The sequence below is a fragment of the Mytilus edulis genome, chromosome 13, assembly GCF_963676685.1.
Source record: "Mytilus edulis chromosome 13, xbMytEdul2.2, whole genome shotgun sequence".
NCBI lineage: Eukaryota > Metazoa > Mollusca > Bivalvia > Mytilida > Mytilidae > Mytilus > Mytilus edulis.
This window is the reverse complement of record NC_092356.1, coordinates 53648498-53661338: the sequence shown is the minus strand read 5'-3', so window position 1 is coordinate 53661338 and position 12841 is coordinate 53648498. Positions and strand designations below refer to the sequence as shown.

The window sequence follows — 12841 nt, the reverse complement described above, 5'->3', positions numbered from 1 at the left end:
AACACACGAGACAGAGAGTATGTTAAAATAAAGTAAAGTTTTACCGTCGAATCAAAACCGGGCTTCAAAAGTAATTAATCGTTTGAGAGAAAAAAATTCCCAGTTATTATCTAAAAATCGAGGGAAACACAACAACTATTAGAGGAAACAAAGGAACAACAGGAATACTGAAGTGCAACAAAAACAAACGACAACATACATAGAAACGAACTATGTGATACACCTGCCATATTTCTTGACTTGGTATAGGACATTTAAGAAAAAACAATTGATGGGTTGAACCTGGTTTAAATTAAAAATCATGAACATCATTTCATTTTCTTCTTGGTAGACCTCAATTCAAACGACACTAGGTATCTATCACTATGTTTTACCAGATACATATCACTTTCAAAAATCAAATTCACTTATAGTACTGTTTTTTTTATTACTGCCTCATAATTTATAGACTGTCTGAAAATAAAATAAAAAAACACTTAAATAGATTCTGAAAGAATTAAAAATATGATAAGAGATATATTAGCTGTGAAGACAATAAAATAAAAGATAAATGTAAAAGCTGCGTTTAATGTTAAACTACTTATGAGATAAACCGGGTCAAATAGTAAAAATAGAAGAAAAAAAGAAATCAAAGTGTTGCTCTATCTGTTTTTTAAGCCTCCGCTGGCCATAATTGACGACAAATTAGAAGCGAAAGATACAAATATGACATTCAAACTCGGCAATCATATCAAATTTCCCTTTTTATATATATAAAAAGGCAGATACAAATCTTTGAGAAGTTTATGCTATATAAATGAAATACGAAGGTACATACTGGTCGAAATTAAAATATAAGAAAATGACTGTACCATGAATATCATGACATACAAATGTATATAACCGAATGAGAGCATGTCTCGTTCATTACTAAAACCAATGTGAATTAAAATGACATTGGAATGACTTTTCTCTTGCAAGGTAGTGTGTCCAGCAGAGTTAATTTTTGACAAAAAGACAATGAGTTAATCAATACGTAATATTTATATCAGCATATATATCAGTATATTAAGTGTTCTTCTTTGTCAATATAAATGTACAATCACATACATGTATGTTTTCTATTTCTTAATGAATATAAATGTATTAACCCAAACATATTATGAAGTAAGTCAGGTTGACATTGTCTGGTATCGAATGTAATATTCTGGAATAATGTTGAGACTTTCTGTCAAATGAAACACTATTTCTTTAAACATTTTCATATACTTGTTTGGTATTCCTATATTCGTATTTATATATTTATCTTTTTTTGTTTTTGTATTTATTTATAATGTGTATGCATGTTTTTAACTTCTCTGTAACCTTTGTGCTTGGATGGTTTTCATGACAAAAACTATATATCTAGCTTATTTTCAATCAGATACGACCGTCATAATTCGTGAACTCTCCGTATAGTAATGTCATTGTGTCACCCTGACGAAGGTCAGGTGACATATTGTTATTGTTCGATTCTTTTAATCATTATTCACATGTTTTAGTCCAGACTATTTCTCGGAATATATGGATCAATTAGAATCGAACTTAACAATAATGTTATCCAAATGGTGTGCAAACGGGGTTTGGCATTTCAAAATTGCCAACGTTGTCATGGAAACAAAGACAATGTGAAAAAACGGAAACTCTTCCATTTTGAATGAAACTTTTTGGAAATTTTACCTGGCATTTGAAAATTGCCATTCATCTTTCAAATTTTCAAAAGTCAGTTAAAAATGAACAAACTGATGGGGTTCAACACTTATAATTGCATTCAATGTTCATAAATTTCAAATTAGCTGCCGTTTAGTGACAGTTGGCAGACCAGGGTGACATCCCGTATTGTCCACAATTGCAATTCTAGTTATAGCTTGTTTTAATTGTGACATACATTTTGTATAGTCGATTCATGGAGGTCTATTAATACAGATACTATAGGATAGTAGTGTTTTAAGACTAGCAAACGAGACAAAAGTCAAGCGTTGAATAGTTGAAGATTTCATTTAAGCGCTGGAGAAATAAAGTTTTACACTCAAGATGTAAGGTCTAGCGCTGTAGGTTAAAATCGAGCGCTTTAGGTATTTATTTATTTATTTTTTTATTTTCAAAACTAATATCTTTATTGCACTTTTCTTTGCTGTAATGACAAATTACTCTACCTACAGCAGTTGGCCGAGTATCCCTGTGAATTAGTCATTAGATAACCAGGGAATTTATACAGTGAATTCATATTTATAGGTAGTTTGTTTGTTTTACAATTCATAGTTATTACAAACATGTTTGCATTGTTTCATGATTACGAAAAGTGTAAATTTTTGTCTGGTTCTGTTTCTGAAGATTAGAACTTTGTGGTCATTGACCTTAACCTTTTGTTGAAAACAGTTAAAGCTGGTTGATCAGTTGTCCTGAATAATTTACGCGTCTTATTGATTTTCACGAACAGCTTAAAATTGAGTTCCATATTGTATGTGGTAAGTCTCGACATTCCAAATGAACGTTTATTTGATTAATTATGCATAAATTAGTTCGGAGACAAAAAATTTAACATTCGTTTTCAGTAAGCATGCTGCTTTTGGTTTTTTACCACGTGTTCAGATACATTATCAGCTTTGGCTAACTTTTTCTATACATGGCATTAGTATATATCTATCTATTCATGGTCATATGTATCTTTTTACATCATTTAAAAATATGCTGTTTTTAGCATTAAAATATTTGTTCATTTCGTATATGTTTAAAAATTCATTTCTGAAAATTGTATAAGCGTCTATGCCTTTCTGTTTATAATTTGATATATAAGTAATTTTACGAATTAAATAGATTTTGATAGTAAGGAAGAGATTCATATCGTTATACATAAGGTCATGTATTCTATAGTTCAGTACCTAAGTCGTTTAATTAAATATATGTGACCCAAGTTTGATTTTGCTTACAAGTACATATGCTTTCTTCTAAAATTCATGAAAGAATTGACATTAAAAAAAGGTATTCGTAATCTTCAGTCAAGTTACACAAGTTACACATACTTGTATCGTGTATGTTCCATTGCAGTATTAATTGTTTACATGGGATGATATAGTGGAGCAAATTCCATCTTAACATTTTTTGTTTGTTATTAATTAAATAAGTAAAAGTAAATTGTAGTACATTATTTATTGGGGTGATTGATTCTAGTTTGAAGATGTTTTCTCATTTGGAGAATCATATGAATCTCTGATATTTTCTGTTATTTAAATTGTTATATATTTCTATGGATGGCATATTTTCAATTAGTTCTGTTTTTTTTTGTTAATGGCCAAAGACAAGTTTAATTTTACAAACGATTTCAAAGATTTGTCAGTTTTTATTGTATTAACCCATTGTTTTCGAATAGAGTTTTTCAATTTTAAAAGTTCTGACATCCAATTAGGTTTTGAGGTTAATTTCTTCAAAATAACTTTTTGTGAAATAAGCCCTTTTTGATCAATGATATCATTGATGAAAATAATACCGTCTTTTATCCATTTTTTTTAAAACATTTTCCTTTTCTTTTCGATGTAGATATTAGATAGCAGTACACAGAGATAATCTAAAATTCGACCCCGATCAATTTGTCCAATAAACATTTTGGTGTGCAATAGAATTTAATGGTTGACTTAGATAGCTGAAGGATAATAGACTTTCAACAGTTTTTTATATGAACATCAATACTGTTTTTTCGCGTGTTTTATTGTGAATTTTTTGTTTGACAGACCTTGTATCACGTCTGAACCGACATAAGGTCCAGGAGTTATTAACGCGTGTTTTCTACAGTGGTAAATATAATATATACTAGAAATTCAATCCATTTACGTGATATCCTTTCTGAAATCATTGACATTCATAAACCTATTTGTATTCATAATGCCATTACTATTCGTAAAAAAACATTATTTGAATAGTATGAGCATATACAAAAACGTTAGAATAACCACGCGTCAAGACATAATGTCGGCACAGATGAGATACCAAGACGGTCAAACAGAAATTTCACAAGAAATTCATGCGAAAAAAAAAGAATTCAGATGTTCATATAACACCCTTTTCAACGGTATACTCTTCTTCAGCTATCTAACAATTGATCTTATTGCACACCAACTGTATTACTGGACAAATTCACCGTAGCCGAATTACAAGTCCAAACATCACTGTGTATTTCTATCCAATACCTACAGCGCTAGACCTTACATCTTGACGTATTACTAGAACTATAAGACTCGCTCTTACAAAACTAATGTAAACACTAAAAGCTATAACGACAGCAACTATTTCTACAGCGCATACATAACATCTTCAGCTCTTCTGCGCTAGACTTTTCATCTCGATTGTTTTCTAGGTTTGCAAAACCACTTCTCTTTAGTATATGTATCAATAGACCTACAGGACTCGGGCATATACAACTCATGTAGCTATAATGACAACCTCTATATAGAGAGATTTTTTAAGGTCGTATCTGATTGACAATTAGCTAGTTGAAAGTTTTATTTGACAGAAATCTCAACATTAATCCGGAAAATCACAACCGGTACCAGACAATCTCAACTTGACATACTTTCTAACATTTTTAGGTTAATAAATCTATCTTCGTAAAGAAATAAAAAAAATTGTGATTGTACGTTGATATTGACAAAGAAAAACACTTAAATACAGATATATATGTTACGTATTGATGACTGACTGATAGTCCTTTTTTTCAAATATTACTGAGCTGGCCATACTAATTACTCGCAGGAGAAAAGTCATTCCAATGTCATTTCAAAATCACATTGTTCCGAGAAAGGAAGGAGACAAGCTCTCATTCAATTATCTATAGCATAATATTCTCCTATTTAATATTAACATATTGATGATAAATTGGTGTAAAGTCTACCTATCCTATCTATTGCTTTTGATATTTCGTACCAAAAAAGCTCAACAGGAAGTGCCAGTTAACTTTTTCTCGCAGAACCATTTGTTGAGATTAGATGGTTTACCAGGTCTGTTCACTATCGAAATGACCCACACAAATTAAATTGTCGACAAGTATGTACCGCATTCTTATGTCCAGATAGGTAAAAATAGAATCCATATAGAAATGAAACCACGTGCAATAGTATCATGCCGATTTTCTTAGTTCTGTTTGATCTCCAGAAATACATGAAAACATCATTTTAATGTAAATTATGAACTAATTTTTTATAACCTTTTTTTATCACTTTTTCAGCTGACTATTGCTAGATTCATCGACTAGTTACGTTTTTATTGTGAACACACGATCGATATATCGAACGTCAGATTCAATTGAGGCTGAATTACTTACCCGCAAGCGAGACTGGTCTAGATCACTCATCCGCTGATACGTCATCGCCAAATTCGCCCCTACGATGAACAAAAAAAATTGCTTCCCTTTGAACATGTTGAACATAACCCGATTTTAAATCAAAAATTAATGTCGTGTTTCTGTATTTATTTAATTAGTATACGTAACAGCTAGTGATTAATTATGTAAAAAAAGTTAATCATACAAGTAATAAATAACACAAGCCGTGTTTGTAAACTTATGTGACCGAATTGAACATAAATGTGTAAATGTGTTGTAAGTTTTGTCTAAATAGCATGTAATGTTACTTTCATAGTGATGAAATGTATCCTTTGTTTAATTTCTTTTTTATTATGAATATTTCACCAATTTTCCTGTTTGGCATCTACTGTGAAAGTACTTTAATTTGTTGGTATCAGTTTTCATGGTTTGAAAAATATTTACATGTTCGTGGGTTTTTAAATTCGTGGATTTTAGTTTTCTAAAAACAAAAATTAGAAAAATTAAAGCCTTTAGAAACGAAGGTTACAAATCGTCTTGATTGAGGAAATTGCAAAGTAAACATTGACCCGTGTAAATCGAAGTGATAACAATAATTAACCCATGATAACGTGATCAACAGATTATAGACCATCAACGTAGGCCATAAACATGTCACCTAAAGAAAACAGTAACATAAACAAATGCTATAAACGTATCTTGAATTGTCAAATAATTCTTATCAAAATCAACCCCAGCATGAAATTCTCATTTCCCATATGTACGAGAACTACATGAGGATATATAATTAACACTTTATCATACTAGCATATCAATACTGAAAATCTGACATTCATCGATCAAAAATGTTTTTTAAGAGAATTCAAAGATCAAAAGTTCTACAGTTCAGGTTATTAAAGATAAAACGGGTATAATCCTGTATTCGCGGTTGTAGTCCTGTGACTGCTATTAAAGTATTCTAAGATTTGGCGTTATTCAATATATTATCTAGATCATATCAGTAGTCAAACCTACCGATTGGGATCTTTCCATGTCTTGATTTGGACAATGGTTGTTTTATTTCGTTGGACACTTCAATTCGTGGATAAAGTCATCCACGAAAACCGCAAAAATTGGTACCAAACGAATAAAAGTACTTTCACGGTATATAAAATCAAAATTTTACAGAAGGTAAATTACAACAAAGAAGAGGTTTGCCAACAAATGGATCAATAAAGATAAATCGAACATCTTTAAATCCTTATGGAATAATTAATTTGGAAAAACACATGAACCTCTTTTGTTTGTTTAAACATCAGTTGAAAACGAGAGCTCAAAAATTGTATTAACTATACTACAAACGATAAACGTATCAAATGTGCATTTTGTTATGAATACATCTTCGACATTGTTCGATGTAAACAAATCTATGAGTTGCTTTGATATGCTATTTAGCTAGTTTTTGGATTCCACCAACTTTCTTTAAGAGCTTATTGAAGTAAACAGTCAATAACAGTTCTATTAATAGAATACATGACGAATAACTCCATTGAACTTCCGGTTTCTATTTCTGCATAATGGCACAGACATCTGCACAAAAATGTTACATTTGCACAGAAAAAAACGGTGTCTTCTATTGTTATGAATGCCAACATGCCTTATGTGCCGTTTGTCGTGAAAGACATGATAAAGTACCGGCTTTAATTGGACACACTATAGCAGATATCAATGTAATCGACCTCGCAAACGTACAGCGCGATAAGGCCAGGTGTATTACACATGATAGGGAATATCAATTTTATTGTGTAAAATGTTGTGATTTGATATGTGGAAAATGTGCTACATCATCACATAAAGGTCATTCATTTTCTGATATTTCTGAGATCGTATCAGAAAAAAGAGAAACAGCACAAACAGCTCTACACAAACTGAAGTCTAAAATTGAAGTCATTTCTAGTGTGGAAGATATAGTACGAGGCAAACACCTAGAAAAACTTCATCTTGACAGCCAGGAAATTATTACTGATATAACATCGACTTTTAATGAACTTCATACGTTCATTAAGTCAAAAGAAGATATTAAGAAAACAGAGGCGGAAGATAATGAACGCATTGAACAACAGAATATAGAACTATTCCTGAAGAACACTGGTCGTATTCATGATCGATATAATAAAGAATTTACGGCACTACAAAATATTTTATCTGAAAAACATGACATAACATTTTATAAATTTTACAATGCCATTGATAAAGATATCACTTTCTTAGACAATATTCCAAAGGAACCGACGTTGCCGTGTGTCCGTTCACTTGATAAGACGATGCTTTATACTGAAATCTTAGACTTTATTCAATCGAAGACTGACACTCGGTAAGTAACAGATTCCCTCGCTTAGATAACACAATTTAAAGGAATTGTGAGTTTTACGTGTAAATCCACAACATAATCATGATAATAGTACATCACATCCGGTTAAACTCGAAAGGGGATCGAAACATATTCCCTTGAAGTTGACAGCTTTATGAAATTAACCCTACATTTGATTGCAAAAGTGCATGGCTTCTATATTCGTTTGCTTGATAAAGATTGCAGCTTCTTGTTACAAAATTCACTTCTGGTATCATCCAATGGTTTACATGTACCCCAAAGTGAAAAAACAAAACGTGTGGTTCTAGGTAATTTTAAATGAAATCAGTGCTGGAAATAGCTACTCCCGGTTTACATAATAACATTTAATGCAAGCAATTACATTTATTTCCCAGTGAAAAAAAATAAATTCACATGTGAAATTTATTTGCTTATTTCACTTGAAATAAACGTGGTTATTTCACTTGTCTGATATCATACAACAATTGCAATTGTCAAGATGTCCATTACGTCGGATCAAAGCTTATTAGTAAAAGATATAGTTCCTCACATGTTCTACTTTAATTTCATAAAAACATTTAAAGAATAACTTCTAAATGTCGAAAATTATTCAACTCATAACTGAACAACAATAATAATCATGCATTCGTGAATTAATGTCTTGATCGGTCACTCGTTGAGTATGTTTCTCTATTTAAATTCTTTTACTTGTTATTCTATAATTAATATAACATATGTTACAACTCAAAGGGTGCCACATGTGGAGTAGGATCTGCTTACCTTTCTGGAACACTTAAAAACTTGAGATCACCCCAGCTTTTAGTGGGGTTCGTGTTGCATAGTCTTTAGTTTTTTATGTTGTGTCTTGTGTACTATTATTTGTCTGATTGTCTTTTTCATCTGTAGCTATGGGGTTGTCAGTTTATTTCTAATCTAAAAGTATTACTGTCGCTCTGGTATCTTTCGCCCCTATTTTACCATAGTGAAGTAAAATAATACCTCTTTATTCTTTACATTTATTTCAATTTGCATCCTATTTTTAATATAAATATTTTTCAGTATTTGCAAAAACTGCATTGCTCAAGAGGAAAGATTGGTTGGGACGTTAGAAGAAAACAAACAGCTTAAAAGGTATGTCACACTAAAATTGTTGCAAGGTTTCAGAATAAAATCTTCCGGAGAGCAATGACATGCAGAATTAATATTGATTGTTTGATTATATCTTTGATAACGACGAAGGGTCAATATTGAACGTAAGCTAAGGACAATAACAAATTGATTTGCAATCCAATATGGAAGTACTGGTAGGCAGGTCTTTCATGATAACCTAGTACACATGTTTATTAAAGGCCAACTGAAGCCCGCTTCTGGGTCAGATTTTTCTCGCAATGTTGGAGACCCATTGGTGGACTTCGGCTGCTTCCTGCTCTTTGGTGGGTTGTTGTCTCCTAGACACATTACTCATTTCCATTCTCAATTTTATTTGACTCGCATAAAAGTCACGTTAATGTTTTTATACACATTTGTGAATTGAGATTCAAACATTATGAATCGATACGTGAACATTACAAAAAAAAAAAAAAAAATGATGTTAAATTATTACATGTAGGTAGAAAAACTTTTTAATTTGACGTGAAAAAAATATATGTGATGATTACCTGAAATCCACACGGGTTTCATATGAGATTCATGTAAAATTCGTGAATTTTTGAATTCTGATATGAATATTTTTTAAATACGGATAACTTTAGATTGCTATTTTATTAATGTCTTTTCCAACACTAGGTATTTGTTGAACATGCAATATACATTTTCAATTCTTGTAAAAAGTAAAATCACAAAAATACTGAACTTAGAGGAAGATCAATTGGGAAAGTCCATAATCACATGGCAAAATCAAACAACAAAACGCATCAAAAACGAATGGACAAAAACTGTCATATTCCTGACTTGGTACAGGCATTTTCAAATGTAGAAAATGGTGGATTAAACCTGGTTCTATAGCGCTAACCATCTCACTTTAATGACGGTCTCATCAATTTCCGATATTTTTACATTGATGCGTTAAATAAACAGACACAATAAATATAATAGTCAAAATATGTAACTGTTTATTTCGGTGGTATGTAAGTTACTACTAGTAGTCATTTGTAAATATATTGTTGTCATTTTGATTAATTTTGTTTTACCTATTCTTACATCGGACTTATTTTTACATGCGTATAACTGTGTGCTTGTTTATACATCATTGGCTAGAGGTTGATGTAGACAGTGTAGATTTTACAATACATGTCCATCCCCGTCACAGTTTTACGGCTGTCCCGATTTTGTTTTTTGTCCATAGATTTATGAGTTTTGAACAGCGGTATACTACTGTTGCCTTTATTATTCAAGTCATGAATTTATAGCCATTTTTAGTCCTCTTTGTGTTTTTCTTTTATCAATTTGTTTTTATTACTATCAACTTTATTGTAGTATACATAATGGTTATCGATCTGATATTACCTTTTCTGCTCTTTGTTTGGGTTGTTGTCTCTTTAACACACTCCCTGTTTTAATTCTCAATTCTTTTCAGTCATGTATCTAATAAGTTATGTGTAAACCGATTTGTTGTAATTGAATCCGTATATCGTCTTTTTGAACTTTACTTGAGAGAATTACGGAGAAACATGCTCATATACCCCGGCGGTTTCCCAGCTATATATGTTTTGACATACAATGTATGTGGACAGCTAGAAAATTTTGGTATCTGCAACATTTTGTGATATTGTGCCGATACAAAATTGAGAGGTGCAAAATAAAAGAATTCATGAAGTTAAGTTCATCTGACATGATTTGACAATTAAAACGATCTTCACGATTTTGATATTTCCGTCAACCTTATATAAACACTCATATGGCTTTTTTTTTTTAAAACAAATAGGTTTTCGATATAAACGATTATAATGTATCAAATAATCGTTGATAGGTAAAGTAAAAGTTAAATGCTCTTTCAGCCAAAAATATAAAACTTTCAGTGAATCAAAACTGAAAAAGAACCCAAATGAGCAGTTGTGTTTTCTTTTTTCCGACTGTCTTATATGAATTATGATACAGTGTTAAAGAGCATCTGAAAGGTTTTTGTTTTTGCAATGTAAACGTTTTTTCTTATCAAAGCTAATGCAATATTAATAGTTTGGAATGCCACTGCAAATGGGAGGATCTTATAGGAATAGACATTATGTCTAGCAACAGACCGCCTACGGCATTAAACAAGTTGTAAAAAGTGTTTTCAAACTGCAAAAAGGTATCCCTACACAATTATCTAGATTTTTGACACGACAAATCTAGATTTTCAACCCTAAAAAAAAGAACCAAATAGACGCACCTCTCAAAAGAGATTTAGAATGGGCGTAACACTCGGTTGGAGAAACTGATACATAGACTGTAAGATATATAAATTTCAGTCACAGTGTACATATTATCTCATGATTTTACCGGTCTTCAAATATCATTTCAGAGATGTGGATGATAAAGTAACTGCACTTAAAGTTGAATCAAACCAAGTCCAACATTTGCAGCTTTCTATTAAGGAAATGAAAACCGAGTAAGTAACTTAACTTGAAACGGTAACAAAATGGTAAGAGAACTATCATATAAGTTTGAAAGAGGTGAACACTTTTCGTCTCCTTCTTTTATCTTTTCTTTGCCAATTGTGTATTTTTTGTACGTTGTATTCTGCAAAAGGGAAGGAAATTAAAAAACGCACGACGTAGATTAGGATGGTAATGATAATGTTGATGATGAGCGTTATATCTATGTTGATACTAAAGTACGAGGATTCTTTTTGATCTCAATTAAAATTGGCACATTTTGATTAAAAAAACTTATAGTTTAACGTTAACCAATTGTGATTGTTGCTACGTTTTGACACTATTTATTCCATTTCTCCTGGAGTTGATGAAGACATTTGCTGAAATTAATATAAATATCAGATTTACAAATGCAATGATAACTTCATTTGAAAAATAAGAGGCTTTTTTTAAAAGAGATTTATATTATCTCGAATCATAGTAGAACACATTTGCGTAAATTTACTCTATTATTAAAAAACAACGTTCATGCATTCGTTTTTATTTATCTTTCTCTCTACAGCGCCAATATTTGATTTCAGAGGCGAGAGGGTCGCTGATAACTTTACACTTGATATAAGCCAATTTCATCTTATTTGCAATATTAATTCTTTTTCTCGAAAAAAAAATAATATCTCATAGTTTGACAATGATAAGTTCATGGGTGAATTAATTTTTCATTGTTTACATGTTTCAAAATAGGTATGCCAAGAAACAGTTGGAAAACATACGCTTGTCAGAAGAGATCAATGTAAAAAAAGAAAGGTATATCAATTTTGTCATATTTGAATTAAACCAACTAAGTACTATTGTTGCTACAAAACATGTAAGCATAAATCAGATAAGATAATTTTAAATATAGAAAATTGTGGATTAAAACTGATTGTATTGATAAACCTCTCACTTGTATTAGGGTCGCCTAAGACTCCAACTACTATTTCCTCAATTGAACAGTACTAAACTTTAACAGTTTTATAAACCTACAACTGATTCTGACAGTTCTTTCCTAGATCAGATTGTACAGTTTCCTTTGTAGAACAGTTTTGGGATACTCATTCCGTATATATAGATATAAGGAGATGTGGTATATGAGTGCCAATGAGATAACTCTCCCCCAATGTAATGATATATATAATATAAATTATATAGTGTACTAGTGACTTAATACGGTATATATGGGATCAGCAAATTCCGTATTGGATGAGAGCGACGCTGTACATCTATGACGGATATATCTTGCCTACTAGCTTAAAATGATTAAGTCTTCAATATTAAGAACCTACTTCCACAGTATTGAATCATATGAAACTATATGAAAAAGGGAATGGGGTGGAGATATTTATTTTTCGCACTGGGAAACAAACTCTAGAGGTGTTGCTATTTTGTTTAACAGATCAACAGACTAGATAGTAAAGGAAAAAATAGCAGATGAAAACGGAAGGTATCTCATTCTTACTGTTGAAATTGATAATACAGATTTTGTTTTTGTAAATTATTAACCGCCCACCAAAAATTTGAAAATTAATTTATTGAATATATTGAAAAAAA

At 31.2% G+C, this 12841-nt stretch overlaps 1 protein-coding gene across 1 annotated transcript in view; it reads left to right on the top strand.

Moving 5' to 3' along the window:
- The first annotated feature begins 6854 nt into the window (after window positions 1–6854).
- LOC139501179 (nuclear factor 7, ovary-like) overlaps window positions 6855–12841 on the top strand; it is a 43160-nt gene continuing 37173 nt past the window's right edge. The window contains exons 1-4 of the mRNA XM_071290170.1: window positions 6855–7685; window positions 8742–8813; window positions 11182–11268; window positions 11996–12058. Coding sequence (XP_071146271.1) covers window positions 6889–7685; window positions 8742–8813; window positions 11182–11268; window positions 11996–12058 — 1019 coding nt within the window. The 5' untranslated portion in view covers window positions 6855–6888. The remainder of the gene's footprint in view (window positions 7686–8741; window positions 8814–11181; window positions 11269–11995; window positions 12059–12841) is intronic.